Here is a 19,004-nt window from a genome sequence, read left to right as displayed (position 1 = left end):
CTAATGTATTAAAGACTCATTGTTGATTTCTTTAGATTAATATACATTTCATGTAACTTAATCATTGTACAAATACAGTTGTAAAGCTTTTCATTTATAAAAGCTCATTGTAGGCACAGGGAAATAACTGTAGACATATGCATTTAGTGAGATGACAGAGGTACATTTTACTTTTTCATTTACTTTACCTCAAATAATTCCTAGATCATGACGCAGCATTTGTGGAAATGTCTTTTCTTATCTAATATCTGAGAATTTAACCATTGATTTTAAATTTGTATGACATTGCATTGACATCGGTCTTGAAAGACAACACACAAAGGGAAATGATACAAAATGATCACAGACCTTACACCATGGTCATGATTTTTATTTTTTGTTTTATTTATCTATTTATTTGTCCCTTTACTTGGCAGTACTTACAGTAGTAGAGTTGGAGAAAAATATCAGGAGAGAGAGCAAGGGGAAGATGTGTTTTGTAATTAGATTAGACACCCAGGCCATAAGGATATTTGGATGTCAAATTCAATGCAGTCTGAATACATTCCAGTAAATGAGAAGCTGGTTATATGGAGTGGAAATACCATTTTCTTCTTACAAACCAGAGAGATCCAGAAACAGCCTGCATTGGATGTAGCAAAACAGTTTGATGTTACTCTGTAGGTCAATCACAAACAAAAAAAACCTCATTTAATACTTCCTAAAGCTTTTTATCACCTTCGTTTAGGTGTGCAAAATTCAACTTAACTCTACACGTGGAAGTTGTTTGACCTTTTAAATAGTGATTTTTTTTTAACACATTATCATTTTTTGCAAAACCACAACGCCCACACAGGTACAGTTCCTTATCAACACTACACTATAAAAATGACACTGGTGCTACTGTCTTTTACAGAAGTGGCGACATGCACATCATCAGCATGGTGAGTAATTCTATTATAGCACTAACAAGTTTAAGATGATACAATCAGACACAAACAAGAGTGTCAAAAGACAGAGACAGATGTTATGATAAGTGATGCCTCATATTATGTTTAATGAAAATAATATAGAAATTACTCAAATTATCATCACATATAGATGGTTTAAACATTTTTTAGGTTTTATGTAAATTCTTAAGTGATCAAACTGTAAATTCACATAGGATAAATACTTTACAATCAGAAAATAGGTGGAGAATCTATATGAGTGAATTCAGAAATGTTTGTGGATTTTTATGTGATTGGAAATGGCTTTCTTATGGGTAATGGACACATTGTATCACTCTAATCATGGACTTGTAGCAGACCGTCTTACAACTAATGCAAGCACTGTCTATGTGCTTTTAACATAGAGGCATGCCAAGTCAATATCACTCTGAGGAGTTACAGGCAGATTTTATCTTATCTCTGGGGTCTACAGTATGACCTGAAGGACACTGACTGAAACAATCTGGCAGACTTATTGTATGCTTTAATGACAAATGCTGCTGCTGTCAAATGATGTCTGCTGCAGGTAAATTACAGTGATCAAGATCTAGGTAACTTTGAATAAAATATAATACTGCAGACACTTTATCCTTTTCAATTACCTCATTCCTATCTCATTCCTTGTTTGCATTTCTTTGATGCGATTCACCCACAAAGGAGTTTGAAAACGCTAACTGAAAAGGTAGTAACAGTATCATGAACAATCCAAATATGACCCAAATATGTATCAGAGTACAAAAGATGAGGATGATGATGATGACCAAATGTGTTACATGAATACCATGACCTCTTCTTTTCGTTCCAATCCAATATCACTGTGATATTCATGTTCTTTTTTTTTTTTTTTTTTTATCATTTTGTTGTAATATTTGTAGTGTGTAGGCTATTCTTCTGGGGAAAAAATAATGGCAGTAGTTGTACAGCTGGTGTACGTAGTGCTGTATATATATTAAAAAAAAAAGCTGTAGTAAAGGCACTAGTTGTAGCAGGCCTAGTAATAAAAGACAACAGTAACCGTTATATTAAAACACAGAGGCCGCAGCACCAGTACCTAACAGTAATCTTGGTCCTCTCCTCAGCTTCTTTTACCGGTGCTGGTCCTGTTCTCTGCTGTCCTCCGCGGTGTCTCGGCGGTGGAATCCACTCCCACCTTTGAACACCGAGACCCGATCACCCGGGAAATCCTCATCTGTGACAGGTGTCCACCCGGCACGCACATGGCCGAGTACTGCACCGCCACCACGCCCACCGTGTGCGCGCCGTGCAGAAACCAGCACTACACCGAGTTGTGGAACTACCTGCCCAAGTGTCTGTACTGCCACAACTTCTGCACTGAGAACGAGGAGGTGGAGACGGAGTGCAGCGCGACCAGTAACAGGGTCTGTCGGTGCAAACAGGGCTTCTTCATGACCACTGGCTTCTGCATGAGACACTCAGAGTGCGGGCCCGGACATGGTGTTCAAACCAAGGGTACTTTTCTTGTTTTACTTCGTCATCGATTCGCTTTTATCACATGCTGAAATCTATTTTCTAACCTGATATATGTCTTGGGTCATTTTCGCAGTGCATCTGTATCATGAGGGAGCATCAATTAATAAAACGTGAATGTTATTGTCTACATTTGTAAATGTTTAGAATTGAGGTAAGGTTAAAGTAGAAATCCACGAAGTGCGTGGAAACGCTGCTGAAATACGCGCGATCACTTAGGCTCTACGGAGCCATAACCGTATTTTAAAACATTATAATGACCCCAAATGCATTGTTGTTTCCTTCAGGTACGTCAAAGATGAACACTGTTTGTGAGAAGTGTTCCGAGGGCTACTTCTCCACCTCATATTCTGCGCTGGAGTCGTGCGTAAAACACCAGGAATGCGTAGGCGGACAGATTGCGCTTCTTCCCGGCTCAATTAACCACGACAGGATGTGCGGCTCCTGCGAGGATCTTGCAAATGGAGGTTTGTACTTGTAATATGTACAGTAACCACCCAGCTCTCAATAACAACATTCATGACACAACGTGCAGTCCTCAACGTAATTTCGCACGATATGACAATGATAACAACACGTTTGAATTAAAACTCACGCGGTACAACTTTTCTTTCTCAGGTGAGACACTCAGGAGATTCCTCTCAGGATTCTTCAGTGTGCACAGGATGCGTGTGCCGAAAATGAAGAATTTTGTTGCCAGGTGAGCCTACACTCACTCTGTAAATCATCTTTTAACCTTTTTTCGACTATTCCCTTCACCTCTAAATTCACTCAATGCTAATAAACGATCATCCCCCTCCAACAGGTACTTCAATAAGTCAGAAATGGCTCTCCCCAATCACAGAGGACCTCTCTTGGATCAAATCCGAGCGTGGCTGGCCCAGGCTCCAGAGGAGGAGCTGAAGAAACTGCCACAGATGCTGAAGGCGTCACAGCTCTGCTCCATGCAAGAAAAACTAGAGACGATAGTCCGTGACATAAAGCAGCATAGCCCAAACTGTAGCTTACAATTCTTCGATGTTGAGATGTAGACTGTCGGTGGTACATACAGTATAGGATAACATATACCTCTTTCCCATTTTTTGGCATTTCAGCCCATTTGAAAACAAGTATTTGAACATATTTTTATTTGCATGTCAATTGAGAGCGCATGTATTGTTGATCTAGTGATGTTTTTTTAGATGTTTGTGTATCTTAAACCCAAGCCATGCTATTTACTTCATATTTATAAGAAGGAAAACGTGAGTATTCAAACTTGGGAGAATTATGTAAATATCTTCAACATCATTGCGGCATTACTCAAGTGTGACAAGTAGTACATAGAAATTTATGTTTGAACGTGAGCTATAACTGAAATAAATGTTCTGTAATATTGTGTGATATCAAGTTGTGTCACGTGAAGCAGCTAAATAAAGTTTACCGGTATGCATAAACCTGTCTGTAATTTAACCAAATCACCACAAGATGTCGCTCTATTCTGTCTTTACCTCTCAGTCATTCTCAACTAAAACCATAGACTGCATTTTTTTTTAACTCAGCTAGAATTAGAATTATGTACAGTAAATAAACAGTAATACATTTCTTATTTTTAACCAGATACATACATATATTAAATACACAAAATACATAAAAGCAAAAGAAAGGAAAAACAAAAAAGTAACACAAAACATGCCAGAAGTAAGCAAATAACAAATAGAAAATTATGAGGTTCCATATGAATTTTAGAATGAGCTCTGTTTCATGTAACATTTCTTTAACTAAAACTTTTTTAATTTACCATTTCAATACCGCAGAGACATGAGCTCTAATAAATTAGATTTGCATTGTTGATTTCTTTAGATAAATATAAATACCATGTAGCTAACTTACTGTACAATTAAACAATTACAAGTTGTACAAGCTTTTCATTTATAAAAGCTTAATGTAGGCACGGGAAGTAATGACAGAGGTTTACTTTTTTATTTAGGCTTTACCTTTACCAGCCTCGGTTTGTGAAGGACAAGAGCAAAAGTCATATGTTGTAAGCTTAAATGTTAACACACTTTGCGTTACTCATAATAAGTAATGTTTAAAATGAACATGAGGTTAAGATATTTACTTAAGTTTAAGGTATTCCATACAGTATGCTCAGTTATCTGACTACAGCTGTGAAAATTTATTTCTTTTTGTTAGGTTGATGCCTGAGTGGCGTTAGTTTGGTTACGTTGCCATTTAAAAAAAAATAAATAAAGTTAATTGTGACAATGAAAATGAAAATAGTTAAAGATCAGTGCATTTGTATGTAACTTTTATTGTTAAAAAAAAAGTCAGAAGGGACCATTGGCCCCTGGGCATCTTCACATTATCAAATCTGGCACTCTTTTAAAAAAGTTTGGACACCCCTGCTTTTTATGAATCATCTGCATGCTTTCAGTTCAAATTGGAATATTGTAATGGATAACAATCCCTTCAAAATGTAAAACCTTACTTTCCTCCTTAATTCAAAATGGACTCAATTATTTTTACAGTGTAAAACTCCTTAAAATGCACAGAATAGCATCACAGTTAACTCTTTGATTTGATTTAAAATGAGACATACATGTGGTTTTAGGGATACCAACACACAAACGTTACATATCACCACCACCATGACCATAGGTTTGGTTCTAAAAGAGTAATAGGCTACAGTACAGATATAACATGAACAGGGATACTCATTCAGTGTTAACTTTTTTATTACTGCCCATTGATAATTACAATTGGAGCACCTGCAAAAGGGCTGATTTTTCCTGTTTATTCAAATTAAATAATCAAATTACCATTTGCAGCAGTCCAATTTGATTTGGCGTGATCATTTTAAAATGATTTAGGCCCCTGTGAGTAGGCTACTGTTGAAACAGGTTTTATAAGGTTTACATTGCCTAAGTAAGAATGTAAGAAGACATACAACAAATAAATGAAACATACAAGCATAAATATGGGGTCTTGCTCAATCACACGCACGCGCGTGCGTCAATTAATGTCATGGAAACAGAATGATGACCCAGGGTATATAAGGTCTGCAAAACATTCTTTTCTCACTTTGCTCTTGGTCTTGGACTTCTTGCAAAGCTAACTTGTGGAAAGCGAACTCTTTGAGTTTAAAACCGCTTGAGACAAACTACTGAAAAACGGATCTTGTTGAAAAAACAAAACTACTGAATCACTCAACTATTGTGGGCAACCGGAGAGCTTGAACATGGCCCTCTGTCGTCTACCTGAGGAACACCTGCTGATGGGAGTCGCCCAGTTGGACATCCGTGGAGGTAGCTAGCTAAGACAACTTTTAGATTTTTTATTTTATTGTATTTATGTCTGATTACCGTATTTCATTTAGGCTATCCCTTGGAAAAGCCTACTTTTATTATCTGAATCAATGCAACTTCTAAAATGTAGCTAGCTAGCTAGCTATACCTAAAGGTGAACAGTTAGATAGCTAGCTAAAGGCCTGTTGGAAAAACAGATTCATTCACTCGACAATCGTGTAAAATTATTATTTGAAGGACAGAATGTGATAAATATCCCGGGACATGTGTGGAATACATTAACAGCTAGTGTGGGTATTTAAAAAATATTGCTATTTTGGTTTGATTGCATCAAATCTTCCAAAAGTTAGCTAGTTACAACGAAATTATTGAAAAAAGATGGCGACCAGGCCAAATTTCATAAAATGCCAAAAAAATGTTTTAGTTGTGCACCATGGAAACGATGGAACTATTGGAGCGAACGTCGGTACGTCAAGACGCAGAGGGCACGTTCTGTGTGGATGGAACTCAGTTCGTTTGTTTTGGTTGATGACGTGTGAAACATACGTTAGTCCTTTCCATTTCAAAATGTAGCTATCATATTAAATTAACTTTTTTTCAGATAGATTAATGTTGTTAAGATTGATCACGTTTTTTGCCCAGCTATAGTTGCATTCACCACCGGGATCGTTTGTGTAAATTATTCTCCGTGCGTAAAATCACGTATCGAGCTCCTTCTCTCCTCGCCCAACAATTATAAACAGTTGTTCATGTACACCTTTATGATTAATGACGATTACTATTTAAGTATTGTTATTATTAAAATGACTGTTGTTGTTGCTGTTGTTATGTTATATGTTCTCTGTTCAGCAACTCTAAAGAATAGACCAGAAAACACGTTTAACATGTTTAGTTTCCAAACAGTTTTTTACAGCTACAGTATGAGTTAAACACTTCAACCTCATATCTTAAAATACTTGTAATATCAAGTACAAATGTTTCCAAGGTAGACACATTAACAGTTTAGGTTACGTTTTTCTAAGTGGCCAAGAAGAGTAAATCATGGTTATCTGTAAGTTTAATGCCGCTTAAATTGATCATTGTCATGTCTGTGTGTATATATTAAAAAAAACTGAGGCAAAACTGCACAGTATTTTATATTACTGTTAAAATGGTAGTCTCTTGTGTGTATACAGTATAGTTAATGTTATGAGCAATTCTTTTAATATACTATACTGTATATATCAATCAATCAATCAATCAGAATTTATTTGTATAGCGCTTTACAACAACCAGCAGGTATCCAAAGTGCTTCACATCTGGAACTAAGAATAGACAACATATCTTGCAATAATAATATAATTTGATGATTTTATTTCCTCCTCAGGTGGTGTAAACCCCTTCATTAAGCGTCCTGCAGAACATGGCCTCCCAGAAGATGAAGGTGAGTATGAGGAAGGTGAGTATGAGATTGTTGTTGTAGATGAAGTTGAGCTCTTTCTCCCCCTCTCCTCGGACGAAGAAGATGACAATCAACTGGTGGACACCGACCAGGATGAGGATGAAGACACAGGTGATGAGGACGACTGGTCTGACAGTGTCAGCGAAGATTCCGGGTATGACTCCCTGTCTGAAGATGAAGAGGTCGTTGAAGAGGATGTTGAAGAGGATGTTAAAGTCGATGACAATGGCAACATCCGACCTTGCTCCCCTCTCATCCAGCAGTTCCCACCTCCAAGCTTTTGGCAGAGATGGAAACAAGTGTCTGCCCCTGTTCCCGCTGGCGCTTCTCTCCGGCCCCGCACTTTTGATGTTCAGCATCAGGAGATTCCTGCGCAGCAAGTGGAAAGTACTGAAGACGGTCTACCCTCAGCCTCTCAAAAGTCAGAAGAGTCTGCTCCTTCAACCTCAGGCCTCGGCTCCTCCACGAAGAGGAGCAGGGAAGAGAGCGACACGGTGCAGGTAAGTAGGAAGAGGCCGAAGTGGAATTGTGAGGACCGCCATGACGAGTCAGCGCCCTCGATTTCAGGCCTCGGCTCCTCCACGAAGAGGAGCAGGGAAGAGAGCGACACAGGGGAGGTAAGTATGAAAAGGCAGAAGTGGAATTGTGAGGACAGCCATGACGAGTCAGCGCCCTCGATTTCAGGCCTCGGCTCCTCCAGAAGCAGGGAAGACAGCTACAGGGAGTCAGCACCCTCAGCTTCATGCCTCGGCTCCTACAGGAGCAGGGAAGACTACTGGCACTCAGCACCCTCGACTTCAGGCCTCGGCTCCTCTAGGAGCAGGGAAGACAGCTACAGGGAGTTAGCACCCTCAACTTCAGGCATCCGCTCCTCCCAATTCAGGAAATACAGGATAAGCCCTTTTGATTATCTGAGAGGAACTGAAGACAGCGACTCTGATTAGGACAGAGTTTGGGACTGTTTGCTGCAGGATTGGAAAACCTTTGCGTCTGGCAGGGCAGATAAATCCTCAGATAGCGTTTGCGTCTGGCAATGCTAACACAGCCTATGGTAGCGTCTTGCACCAGGGCCATTTGTACATATCTGGATGTGGGATTCACACACACACACACACACACACACACACACACACACACACACACACACACACACACATGGCAGCAAGCTACCATGCAAGACACTGGCCTGACCATTGGGAGCAATACAGGGTTCAGTGTCTTACCCAAGAGTACTTGTTCTTTCATTTTTAAACTAAGCTGTAGATGCCTATACAGGAGGTAAGTTAACAATGACAGCATTAACTTGCAAAAAATAATAATTACTAACATTAAGAAAAGTCCCCAGCTAATTATCTTCTTTTCATATTCTATTAGACTCAACATTCAGGATTTCCTTGACGACAGAGAAGCCGTGTTTACTCCGGACCAGATGAGAAGGATGGATGACCACAGGACCAGCAGGAGAGCGGCGGCCGCCTTTCTTTCAGTCGGCTAAGTAAGTACACCTCTCACTAAGATTATCAAAGTACCAGTAGTGACATACAGTGGGGATCACTTTACACAAGTGGATTACATTTATTACAGCAACCTTCTTGAATATAAGATTAATAGATGGACTTTATTAATCCCAAATTGGGAAATTACTCTGTTACAAGCAGCAACATTATTTACTTGTTTTTCTGTTTCACAGGACAGGACTCCTCTGTGTTTTTGGCACACCCCGGGCAGCTGAGAGTAGACGTCTACCAACCAATCATCCCAGGCAGACCCAGCCCGGGGGCCACAGCAGACCACTGACCCAACTCTCAGTACTCTACCTGCTTCCAGGGACCAAGCCCTGTCTGAAGACCCAGTGAGGACAGTTCCACCCCGACCCCCGCCAACACCACCTTCACCTGCCAAGAGGATGAGGACCGCCCCAGCCCGACTAGCACAGAGGACGTTGTTACCGTCTGCTTCTTCTTCTTCTGTGCTGGTGGGTCTGGGATGCTCCTCACACACACAGGAAGCTGTCACCACAGACACTTGAGACTGAATGAAAAAGATTCTAAAAGTAATTAGTTCGTACAATATGTAAACTGTTTATCTCTGAATAGTGCAATGCAATACTGTAAGTGTAAGACAAGCCTTCTAAATATTTCTTATTATGTATACACAATATCATATACTTCCATGTATCATTCAGAAATATGATTGTGTGACTCTGAAATAAAATATTGTGCAAATGATGATTTAGTGTGTTCTTAGTGTCTTATTACCATAGTTAAATATTATTATTTTGAATAATTTGATATTAATTGGTATTAAATTATTAATACTCATAATATTACATGCTGATATGATTAAATAGATAATGCTAGACAAAAACAATCTAAACTAAAGAGTCTTTGACAAATGTACAGTTTATTAAAGTACAAACATAAAATATATATTTAATATCAGACATAATCCCATTGTCTTCAAATTATGTCAGTCAAGATTTCCACAATTAGGCTAAATCATTTCTCCAGATGCTAGGCTGTTTATATCACACATAAAGTCCCATAAAAACCCATTTCCACCATATGGGAAGTTTTGTGCTGCACTGATTCAGTGTCTGGTGGAGTTCTTTAAACATTCTCAAAATAGAAAATGAAGTGCCTCGACTTGCATGCAGTACAGGAGAAAAATTATGCTTCATTGATCCAGTTGTAAAGAACACAGGTGTACGGTGCTTTAAGGGGAGAGGAGTGCAAGCCTTTCTAGTCATGAATAATATCAAACCCAGACAGAGATTAAAGGTCTTAAAGGAAGGGTCCATGTTAAATAAATACATTAGACATTTTTTTATATTAATCTTGAAAATGAATAAAGTGAAATCTTTAAATGAAACAATAAACTGTGAAATGATTTAATAAATTGTTAAAACTCAAAGAAATATGAAATATTATTTAATAATTCTATGAAACTTCATTACAGTCGCCACTTGGCCAAATAACTATGGAAGATAACCAAATATAATGCAGAAAGAATAAAATAGCAAGTAGTAATAATTATAATATTTAATTTCAACATTTAATTTTAACATTACTTACTTACTGTAATACAATTTCCATTCATAATTTCTATTTTGTGTTCCAAATGCAATAAAAGGACGAAGCGTATTACATACATGCAGTCAGTCATGGTCCAGTCCAGCAGGTGGAGCTCTTGTATACTTTTCTACATCACTTATATCTTCAACTGACAGATGTATGGGAACATGGAGCCTAGATCAAACAGCTTACAAAGTGACATGAGAAAATTCGGCTTGTAGATTGTCTCAATTTAAAGCATTTTAAAATAGAGCACAACATTTAAAGAGGGCATTTTTATTCTCCCATTGTTACAATGCATAGGCTAAGTATTCCCATTATTTGTACAGCTGTGCAATTTCTGGTATTTTCAATTGTTATTATTATTGATGTCAAATATTGACGTGATTATAGGCTAGTTAAAGTAGGCCTGCATTAATCTCCCATGTTATGGATATTATCCATTGGGACTGGTAGAATCATGTAGCCCCCTCCTGTGCTGCAGCATGGGATTGTACGGGTGAGACCACTAGAGGTCCCTAGTTCTCAGGTTGGGAACCACTATTGTAGCCTGCTCATTAATATCTGGCTGACACCACCACCGCCGCCCCCTGCTGCCACGCCATACCGTCCCGGCATCGCATCGGCTCGTGGGCTGCCGCATCACCGAGCGGGGAGGGGCCCCGGTTTCCACTATTGGCTGCAAGACTATTGTATTACCGAGAGCTTTACGGTAGGGCCACGGCCAGCGACGGTGTGCGCGAGCGGTTGTCTTCTCATCTCCCTGGAGCGCAGAATCTGCTGGGTTTCAACATGATTTTAAGGCGGCTTTAGCGAGTGTTTTTCCTTCTTTTTCTCCAGCATACAACCTCTAAACCCTGTTTAAACCGAAAAAAAGAGATGCGCCCAGATAAACGCGGATACATTGTCCGGACGCCGCGAGAGGAGGAGAGGAGCATGTAACCGGGAGAAACGCACCGGCGGCGGCTTCGGCGGCACCACCTGACACTTCTCTCTCGTGCTTGTTTCCTCATAATTTGAGGCTTCTCGGTTTGTTGACTGAACTCTTCTCGTTGTTTCGGATATTATCTTCAGTAAAATGAGCGAAGAAGTGTCAGAGGTCCCCAAAGAGCTCCTGGGTAAGATAATATCATTTGTAGCCATGTGTGCAGCCTGAAACAATCACTGCTACTGCTTCTATCACATTCCCAACTCACTGTGTGCATGTGCACCTCGGTGACTTTTGTCCTTATTGAACTGATAGACTAAAATACATTCCATTCATATATTATAGCGATACTTAATTGTGGCTGAGACACAATAGTAATGCTAGTATCTCCTGTAGTGTTTATAGTATTCAACCCATATCCATAAACAGGGACAGTTTTGTTATGTTAGACTATTCCTTAACAAAGTATACAGTGGAATTTCTAAATGGTCTAACAGACTTTACTTTATACAATATTAGGTCACAGTATTAGTATTTTATAGCTGTTTATGATCTCTCCCCTTAAATGAGACTATAGGCTACATGCATGAAGTAAAGCTTTAAGCTGTGTATACATGGACCACTGCTGTAGATAAAGGTGCCAAGCACTGGACTACAGCCTATTTTTGGAAGAAAAGCTAGTTCAGATTTGAGTGACCATTCTGTCAACCCACATAACGTACAGGGTTTCCCCCACAGTAACCTTGGTCCACTCTCAGATCTTTCGCCTGGAGTTTTAACATTGCCTCAGTTGGTCTGTCCTCTTGGCTAAAGTCTGCAATGTTTCTTATGATTTTTTTGTACTGATTGTGGAAGAAGAGTTGTGCAGGCTGTTTGGCTCCAGCTTAGGGTCTCTTTGTTTGGCAAAGTAGCTCAGGTTTTGACACCTCAGTGCAATGTTGGACAAGCTCAAGCTCTTTCTCCCTATCCATCTCTTGTGGACACTCACAAGCCTACAATGTTCTTTTGGCTCCATTTATTTCTTAAAGAGACATAAATAGTGCAGAATGTAGACAAGGCTTAAAGGAAAATGCTGGGTCATGCAGTCGCTTAGTCAGGCATCCATTCATTCACTGAGTCACAGCATTTTACAGCCAGTAATTCGCTTTGTGTTATCATTTATACCCTTGTACTTTTACACAACTATCATACAGTTGTTTCTATGTTATCAGGCCTGTTGTTTAAGCTCCTACAATAGTTAAAAAGGAAGAGAAGCTAGAGGATAAAAGTATGTTCCTTGTGGGAATTTTAGCCCCTTGATGTTAAAGTGTGTGTAGAATAGTATTTTCTTTAACCTGTTAATATACAGTGTAAACCTTAAATTCTCCCTTAAGTAGCTTTAAGGTTGTTAAAATTAATCTCTGCCTCACAATCTCATATGCTGTATCAGATGGAGATATTCTCCATGTCTTACTCATAATTGTATGTACACATTTTCCTAAAAAAAAAACATTTTCTGTATTGCATTATTTGACATTTTGGGATGTGGACTTTAAAATGACCGACCCACCAGTGGGTCAATGCTGTTTTAGAGGTTAAGGTAACAGAAATTGCTTGTTCTTCTCAGTTATTTGGAAAGTATTTTGGATGTGCACATCTTCTCTTTTTTTATAGCTCTGTAAAGGCCCAGGGGGAAACTCAATAACAATGCTTCCAGTTTCTATAATACCAGTTCAAACAACATGGTTTGCCTGCTGACATACTAAAACCCTGTTTATCTGGGACACTCGCACAGCATTTGTTTTTTGACTTTTTCCACGACTAGAAACAGATTTTCTTATGGTCTAATGTCCACTCAAGCATAGAGTCAGTAAGTTCTCTATCATCATCCCTCGCTTTAAGGATTTTCCTGATTCTAGCTGTCTGATTTTCACTGCACACTTGTCATGATCGTGTATTACATGACATGTGGTGTTGTCTGGATGAGTATATAACCAGCCATTGTTTGAAACATTCACTGGTGCTGGTGATTCAGTATCATACAAGATCACTCTTGGCTTCCAGCACATACAAGGAATTTCATCATGATGCTGCAGATGGAAATACCTTAGACTGAGTTGCAGAAAATGTCAAGAAACTAACATGGAGCAGTGGGGTGCACACATTCAGAAACTGTTTGTGTGCTAAGAAGATATTTTACTGAGATGTACTCAAACACTTAATGGAAGACAAAGGAAACCTTTTCCTTTTAAGTGATAAGGCAAATAAATGACCCATCAGAGTTCACAGGCATTTAAAGCTGTATCTGTGAGCAGTTAGTGGTGTCATGTTGTGTCAAAAACAGGTGCGCTGTGTACTGTCTAAACATTGAAGAGTTCTCTCGGTATGGTAAGGATGCTTACATGCCTTTCGCCTATGCTTACATGCCTTTCCCCTATGCTTACATGCCTTTCCCCTATGTGTTTGTCTGTAAACTAGTTTCTGTTCATGAGGGAGAGCTTTGAGGAAATGTCAGATTGAGGAGGAAGGGCAGAGCAAAGCACAGCTGATACTAGTGAACAATTTGGTCTTCATCTCTGTGATCCTGTCGGTGCTTGTCATCAGAACAACAAAATAACAAGAATATGTTAGCTGGCGTTAAAGCTTTAGTGCGTAACTTCTTGATATTAACAAACGTCCGTTACATTCAAGCCATTGCTAAATGAGTTGCTACAAAGCTAATGGTGCGTGGTCACGGAAGGCTTGTATCATGTGGACGCGCCAACAGTTTTGTTGTTGTTACATAGAATTCTTCATGGGGGCGGCAGAAGCAAGAACCTAGAATGCTTTTTTTTTTTTTCTATCAGAGTGTTTAAATTATTTCTTGATTTCTTTGCATACACACAGAGAAATGTTGATAGATGAGGCAACATAAATAACTTTCCAATAAACTTGTTTCATTATGAATAAATACATTTTCTTGGTTTATCTTCACCTCTATTTGTAATATTAGTTTGACCCATCTCATAGTTTACAACTGCTAATACTTTACATGGTATTTCTATTATCCTTAATCCCTCCAAAATGTTTGCTATAAGCAAATCTCTAGAGTGAAAGATAAAGCTACATCATCAACACACCGATCTGGATTGGCTGAAGGTCAATAAATGGGAGACTGCCTTTATGGGCTTGTGAATTGTTTGTTTGAGCTTTTGACAAGGCCATAGGCCCCCCATTTCCCCACCTTCCACATGAGTCCCTTCTGAAATTCATCCCAGTGTGACCAAGTGCACATGCCTTAACTGCCTAATTTGAACCACCGGGCAGCTGGCTAGTACAATTTCCACTCCTGTCACAGTTTGAATGAATTAGCAGGAAAAATTGGATTAGTAAAAAAATTATATATGAGAGTCTGTCAGGGGCTTTTTTTTTTTGTCTGGGACCAAAAACTGCCCAGGCTCATTAAAAATACTAGATTTCATTTTGTGTAGAAACCCACTAGAAATATGTGACTTATTGGGTGTCTGCAGCTACAGTTTTAGAAATGCTGCAGTAGGAATAGGTTCACAGAGTTTATTCAGAAAAGCTGGCAAGATGAACCACTTTGTCTAATTATTAGTTTCACTTTGATCTGATGATGGTTTGTGGAAGCCTGTAGGCGAGGATACATGCATGCCTGCCAGCGCAGATGTACACACACAGAATCCCTCTCTGTCTCAGACACATGTGCGCAGTGTGCTATACTGTATCAGCCGCTGTTTGGTGGGTGAGAGAGGAGCGTGGAGAGGCAGCTGACCCAGTTCTGCTCTCTAAATCAGTTTCCTGGCTGTGGAAGGTTCCACTGGGTGTGAACAATCAATCTGAACAGCGCAACACAAACTTAGCATATTGCTCTGTGTATATGTTTGCGTTTGTAGTGGGTATTTGAGTGTAGATATACTTAGCCTATAGATTAACAAAAATATTATTTTCCTCCAATAACTAATTTCATGACAAAATGCCTGCAAAAATTGATATTCCCACCAGCCTCAGTTGCACTTTTTGTGTTTACTACTGCAAATGTAGTGCAAATGTTAGCATGCTAACACACTATATAGACACTGAATATTGTGAACAGTATGCTTGCTATACATAAGCATGTTAGCATTGTTTTTGTAAACTTGTTAGCATGCTAAAGTTACCACCACCACTACACAGAGGTGCTTGATAAATGTCCTGAATAATTAGTTGATCAAAATTGTTGTTTAATTCATTTCGGGTTGTGCCAACTCATTTTTTTTTCAGCACTTATATACAGTAGATAAGTAGGGACAGGCATGGTTTTGATTTTAACAATTCTGATTCTTCATTTTGATTCCAGTTCTTATCGATTCTCGATTCTTTGAGGGGTGGAGTTGAAACAGGTCACATGCTTATTTCACAGATAAGAGGAATATTTTAATTTTGATTAAATGGTGGTTTACAGTTTTACCTTTTTCAATGTAAAGAAGTGGGATTCATGATGTTAAAGGTCTCATGGCATGTAAATTTCACTTTGAGGTTTTTTTAACATTAATATGAGTTCCCAGAACAGAAATGGCACATACTAAGGAAATCTCATTGTGGGTCTGGCTCTAGTGGCTGTAATTCTGCATCAAGGCTGAATTTCGGGAAAGAGAATTCAGATACAGTATTAGGGGACCACTAAGACCTATATAAAAGCATCCAAAGAGCAGCATGTCATGGGACCTTTAAATGAAAACTAGAAGAGAGAATTCCTGCAAAATTGGACTTGATACATTTTTTTTTATCAATGTTCTTTTCTAATCAGTGGATATGAAGAATCTTTTCCCCGGTGGTTGAAATGCACTGATCTCAGCTGAGCTGTCGAAGTCAAAATGTTGAAATTCGGACTCAACTTGAGCTTTTGATTCAGATTGGCACTGTGTTAAGACTTTGTGGGAAAGAGCTTACAAAGCAAAGGGATCCCCCTTGTAATGCATGATAACCACTTGGCAGCTATTTTCGTCTTCTTCTAAGTCAATGCACAGATATGCAAATTAGGGCTGGGTGATAGGGATAAAATCAGATATCACGATATTCTTGACCAAATACCTCGATATCGATATTGCAACGATAACACTTATGTCATATCACAATATGACAATATCCAAAATCTAAGACGATATCTAGTCTCATATCACGATATCGATATATTGCCCAGCCCTAATGCAGATATTTCCAAGTTTAAGTCTCTCCTCATTTTATCTCCTCTCTCATCTTCTCTGTGTAGAGAGTGTGAGGGATGCAGTGGGGAGGAAGGTGAAACTGTCGCTGAGGAGGCGAGTCAAACTGGAGATCAAAGGAGACAAGACGGAGAACAGAGTCTTGGTGAGTCAACTCCTGCTGCTTTCAAGCTACTTCTTCGTTAAGGGGTTTTTCTCCCACGTTTTTCTCTGCTCTTGAAATGTACAATTTCCATTTAAGAACATCAAAACCTCCCTGCTTTTCCCTCTCTTGTTTTCAGCACTTGAAAGACATTCATTATTTTATCTGTCTCAATGAGCATCACTTCATCCTTCTTTCAAGTTCAGTTCTACTTTTTTTAGGGTAATATACTGCAAATCAAAGTTAGAGAGATTGTAAGAAAAAGTATTAACATCACCCTGAACATCTCCTGTCTCATTTAGTCTGAGGACTGGGCATTATAGTGATGTCCTAATGGGAAAATTCCGAAATGGTTTCAAAATGCATTGTTATCTATCAGTCCCGCCAGTCACATTCACTTTAAGGGGAACCAGTATCTACATGCAGAGAGTCCAGCACTTGATTTTTTTTGGCTTTTTTTATTTATAAGAAGGTTTTGTAAAAGATTGCCAGTATACTTCCCAGTGTCTGGGTCGTTTGATTTTCTCTCAGGGGTATATGTGTGCCAAAGTTTTAAGACTCCAAATTACGCAAGAAAGTGTTGCACAAGATTTGAATGACTAATTTATTGCAGTTTGATCAATCGGGCTCAAATGTAGACCATGTGAGCCATGGTTTTAGTAACTTTGCCCTGTTTTTTGGGCCTATATTTATTTACATTAAATTGGCACCATTAAAAGTTGGCTGAATTAGCTATTAGCAGTTCCTATTTGCAATGTACTAATTAATGTATTAAGGAGCATCCTTTTTCTGTGATTTCTAAACAGACTTTTGGATATGGTATCGCAATGGATATCAGATATAATAATAGCCTTGGAAAGTGTAAGTCACCCTAAATCTAAAAATATGTTTGTTTTCAAAATTTGACTGAGTTATGACTCCAAGAGAGAGCATGACTTTGAAGCAAATTGCGGCAATTTGGCGCCAAGGTTTTAAAGCACCGTAATTGCCTGTATGAACTGTGTGCCACTGCTACTCCAGGACAAACTACAATAACTAACTTCCTGTTGTTTTTAGAATACTGGAATACACCTGTCCCTTTTATTTCATGCAGTATCTGCCTCACATTTCTCCCTGCGTGCCTCCCCTTAAATCTTAATTTAGCTTCAATGAAAAATCATCCTGAAACAATAAAAGCAGCAGCTAAAGTTAAACACATTGGCCCACTATTGAGGTACCGTAATTCATTCATCAAGTCACACCTCTGACTATGAATCCACATCAGCCCTCAGTGTGTCTACTGGCCAGGTAGAAATAGCACCTCATACTCTTAACTTCTGGCCACGGAGCAGTAAATCCACTGAATGCTAAATAATTAATACCTGGTAGATCATTTAAAATGCATTTGTGGCCTCTTTCTCGGCTTAAACCGGATAAAAAAAACTGAAGATAATTAGACAGAAAAGTTTTCTCAGTTAATGAGTGTCTGAGCAGGGTCCATAAAGTTTGATGGTTGAATCACAAAAGCCTTAGTTGCTGTGAATGAATCAGTACAACATTTAATATGTGTAGCTCTGGCTGGAAAAGGCAGGAGCCTTTTAGTTCTACAACACTCGGAGGAATGAAAAGCTTTTAGTTATACAGCTCTGTGTGGAATAGACAAATAAATTAGGTTGAAGAGAAACTTTGAAAAGCTCTGTGAATAGACCTGCACAGCCGGCTTGTCTGCTTTAGGATGTGATATTGTTAACAAAACTATCAGCCAGACCCCCCGGCATGATAACTCTAGCGTGGTTATTGTTTTTTTACTTTAATATCTAGACATTTGTAGTTAGTGTAGCAAATTAAATATGTCATCGGGGGACATAAGCAAAGCGAGGGGTGAGAGACCGAAATGACGAGCTTCACCTTCACATGTCTTGTACTCGCTAAATGATCTGGGAGCACGCTGAGGGGGAGACAGCAGGAGAGAGAGAAGGTTCCTATGCAAGAACATTGCTCTTGTCAGTTTATGTAAGGTAATCATTAATTGGATATGCATCATTACTGTTGAAGTCTGGAGCTCTCAGTGTTATATCACCAAGGAATATGGAGATCTACAGCAACATTCATTTAAAGCTCTATGTGAAGATTTCAGGGAAATGTTGACTTCTAATATTCGCCAGTGTTCTAATTTAGTCCAATATAATGTAAAATCCTGACTTAAAGGAAAATGTTTACTTGTTCTCAAAGAGTTAGTTCCGATGTTTTTGAATTGAGGTTGTATGAGGTACTTATCCATAGTCGTTGTGTATTACCTACAGTAGATGTCGGTCGGTACGTCCCCACAGGAAAGCTAAGCAGTGAACTGATGTGGTCAGTGGTAGCATGGGCTGCAGCAAAACGTATTTCAGCCACCAAAACAAAGGCCCACCTAAAAATCATCAGTTTAATTTGACCTTATATTTAGAATATTTTTGGAACTTGACCTTGCCGTCATGCTGCCCTTACCGACAGGGAACTGAAGCCGTTCTATCC

The 19,004-nt window shown here is 39.0% G+C and overlaps 3 protein-coding genes and 1 long non-coding RNA gene across 5 annotated transcripts in view; all 4 read left to right on the top strand.

Moving 5' to 3' along the window:
- The first annotated feature begins 897 nt into the window (after positions 1-897).
- Positions 898-3,889, top strand: LOC114557612 (tumor necrosis factor receptor superfamily member 6B). The gene is made up of 5 exons (XM_028581174.1): positions 898-923; positions 2,048-2,438; positions 2,744-2,923; positions 3,075-3,156; positions 3,262-3,889. Exons 1-5 carry the CDS (start codon positions 906-908, stop codon positions 3,485-3,487), a joined length of 897 nt encoding a protein of 298 aa, XP_028436975.1. The 5' UTR covers positions 898-905; the 3' UTR covers positions 3,488-3,889.
- Positions 3,890-5,513: 1,624 nt separating this feature from the next.
- Positions 5,514-8,219, top strand: LOC114557712 (microtubule-associated protein futsch). Its single transcript, XM_028581341.1, has 2 exons — positions 5,514-5,740; positions 7,107-8,219. Exons 1-2 carry the CDS (start codon positions 5,674-5,676, stop codon positions 8,123-8,125), a joined length of 1,086 nt encoding a protein of 361 aa, XP_028437142.1. The 5' UTR covers positions 5,514-5,673; the 3' UTR covers positions 8,126-8,219.
- Positions 8,220-8,350: 131 nt separating this feature from the next.
- LOC114557713 (uncharacterized) lies at positions 8,351-9,412 on the top strand. The gene is made up of 2 exons (XR_003692828.1): positions 8,351-8,676; positions 8,872-9,412. It is a non-coding gene; the product is annotated as an uncharacterized LOC114557713 (long non-coding RNA).
- Positions 9,413-10,812: 1,400 nt separating this feature from the next.
- Positions 10,813-19,004, top strand: part of LOC114556872 (F-actin-uncapping protein LRRC16A) — an 86,747-nt gene continuing 78,555 nt past the window's right edge. For both annotated transcript variants that reach the window (XM_028579968.1, XM_028579967.1), the window contains exons 1-2: positions 10,813-11,373; positions 16,414-16,511. In XM_028579968.1, the coding sequence (XP_028435769.1) occupies positions 11,334-11,373; positions 16,414-16,511 (138 nt within the window). In that variant the 5' untranslated portion in view covers positions 10,813-11,333. The remainder of the gene's footprint in view (positions 11,374-16,413; positions 16,512-19,004) is intronic.

This window comes from Perca flavescens, chromosome 6 (assembly GCF_004354835.1).
Source record: "Perca flavescens isolate YP-PL-M2 chromosome 6, PFLA_1.0, whole genome shotgun sequence".
Classification (NCBI taxonomy): domain Eukaryota; kingdom Metazoa; phylum Chordata; class Actinopteri; order Perciformes; family Percidae; genus Perca; species Perca flavescens.
The sequence above is the reverse complement of the archived record's forward strand: the minus strand, read 5'-3'. Positions and strand labels throughout refer to the sequence as shown.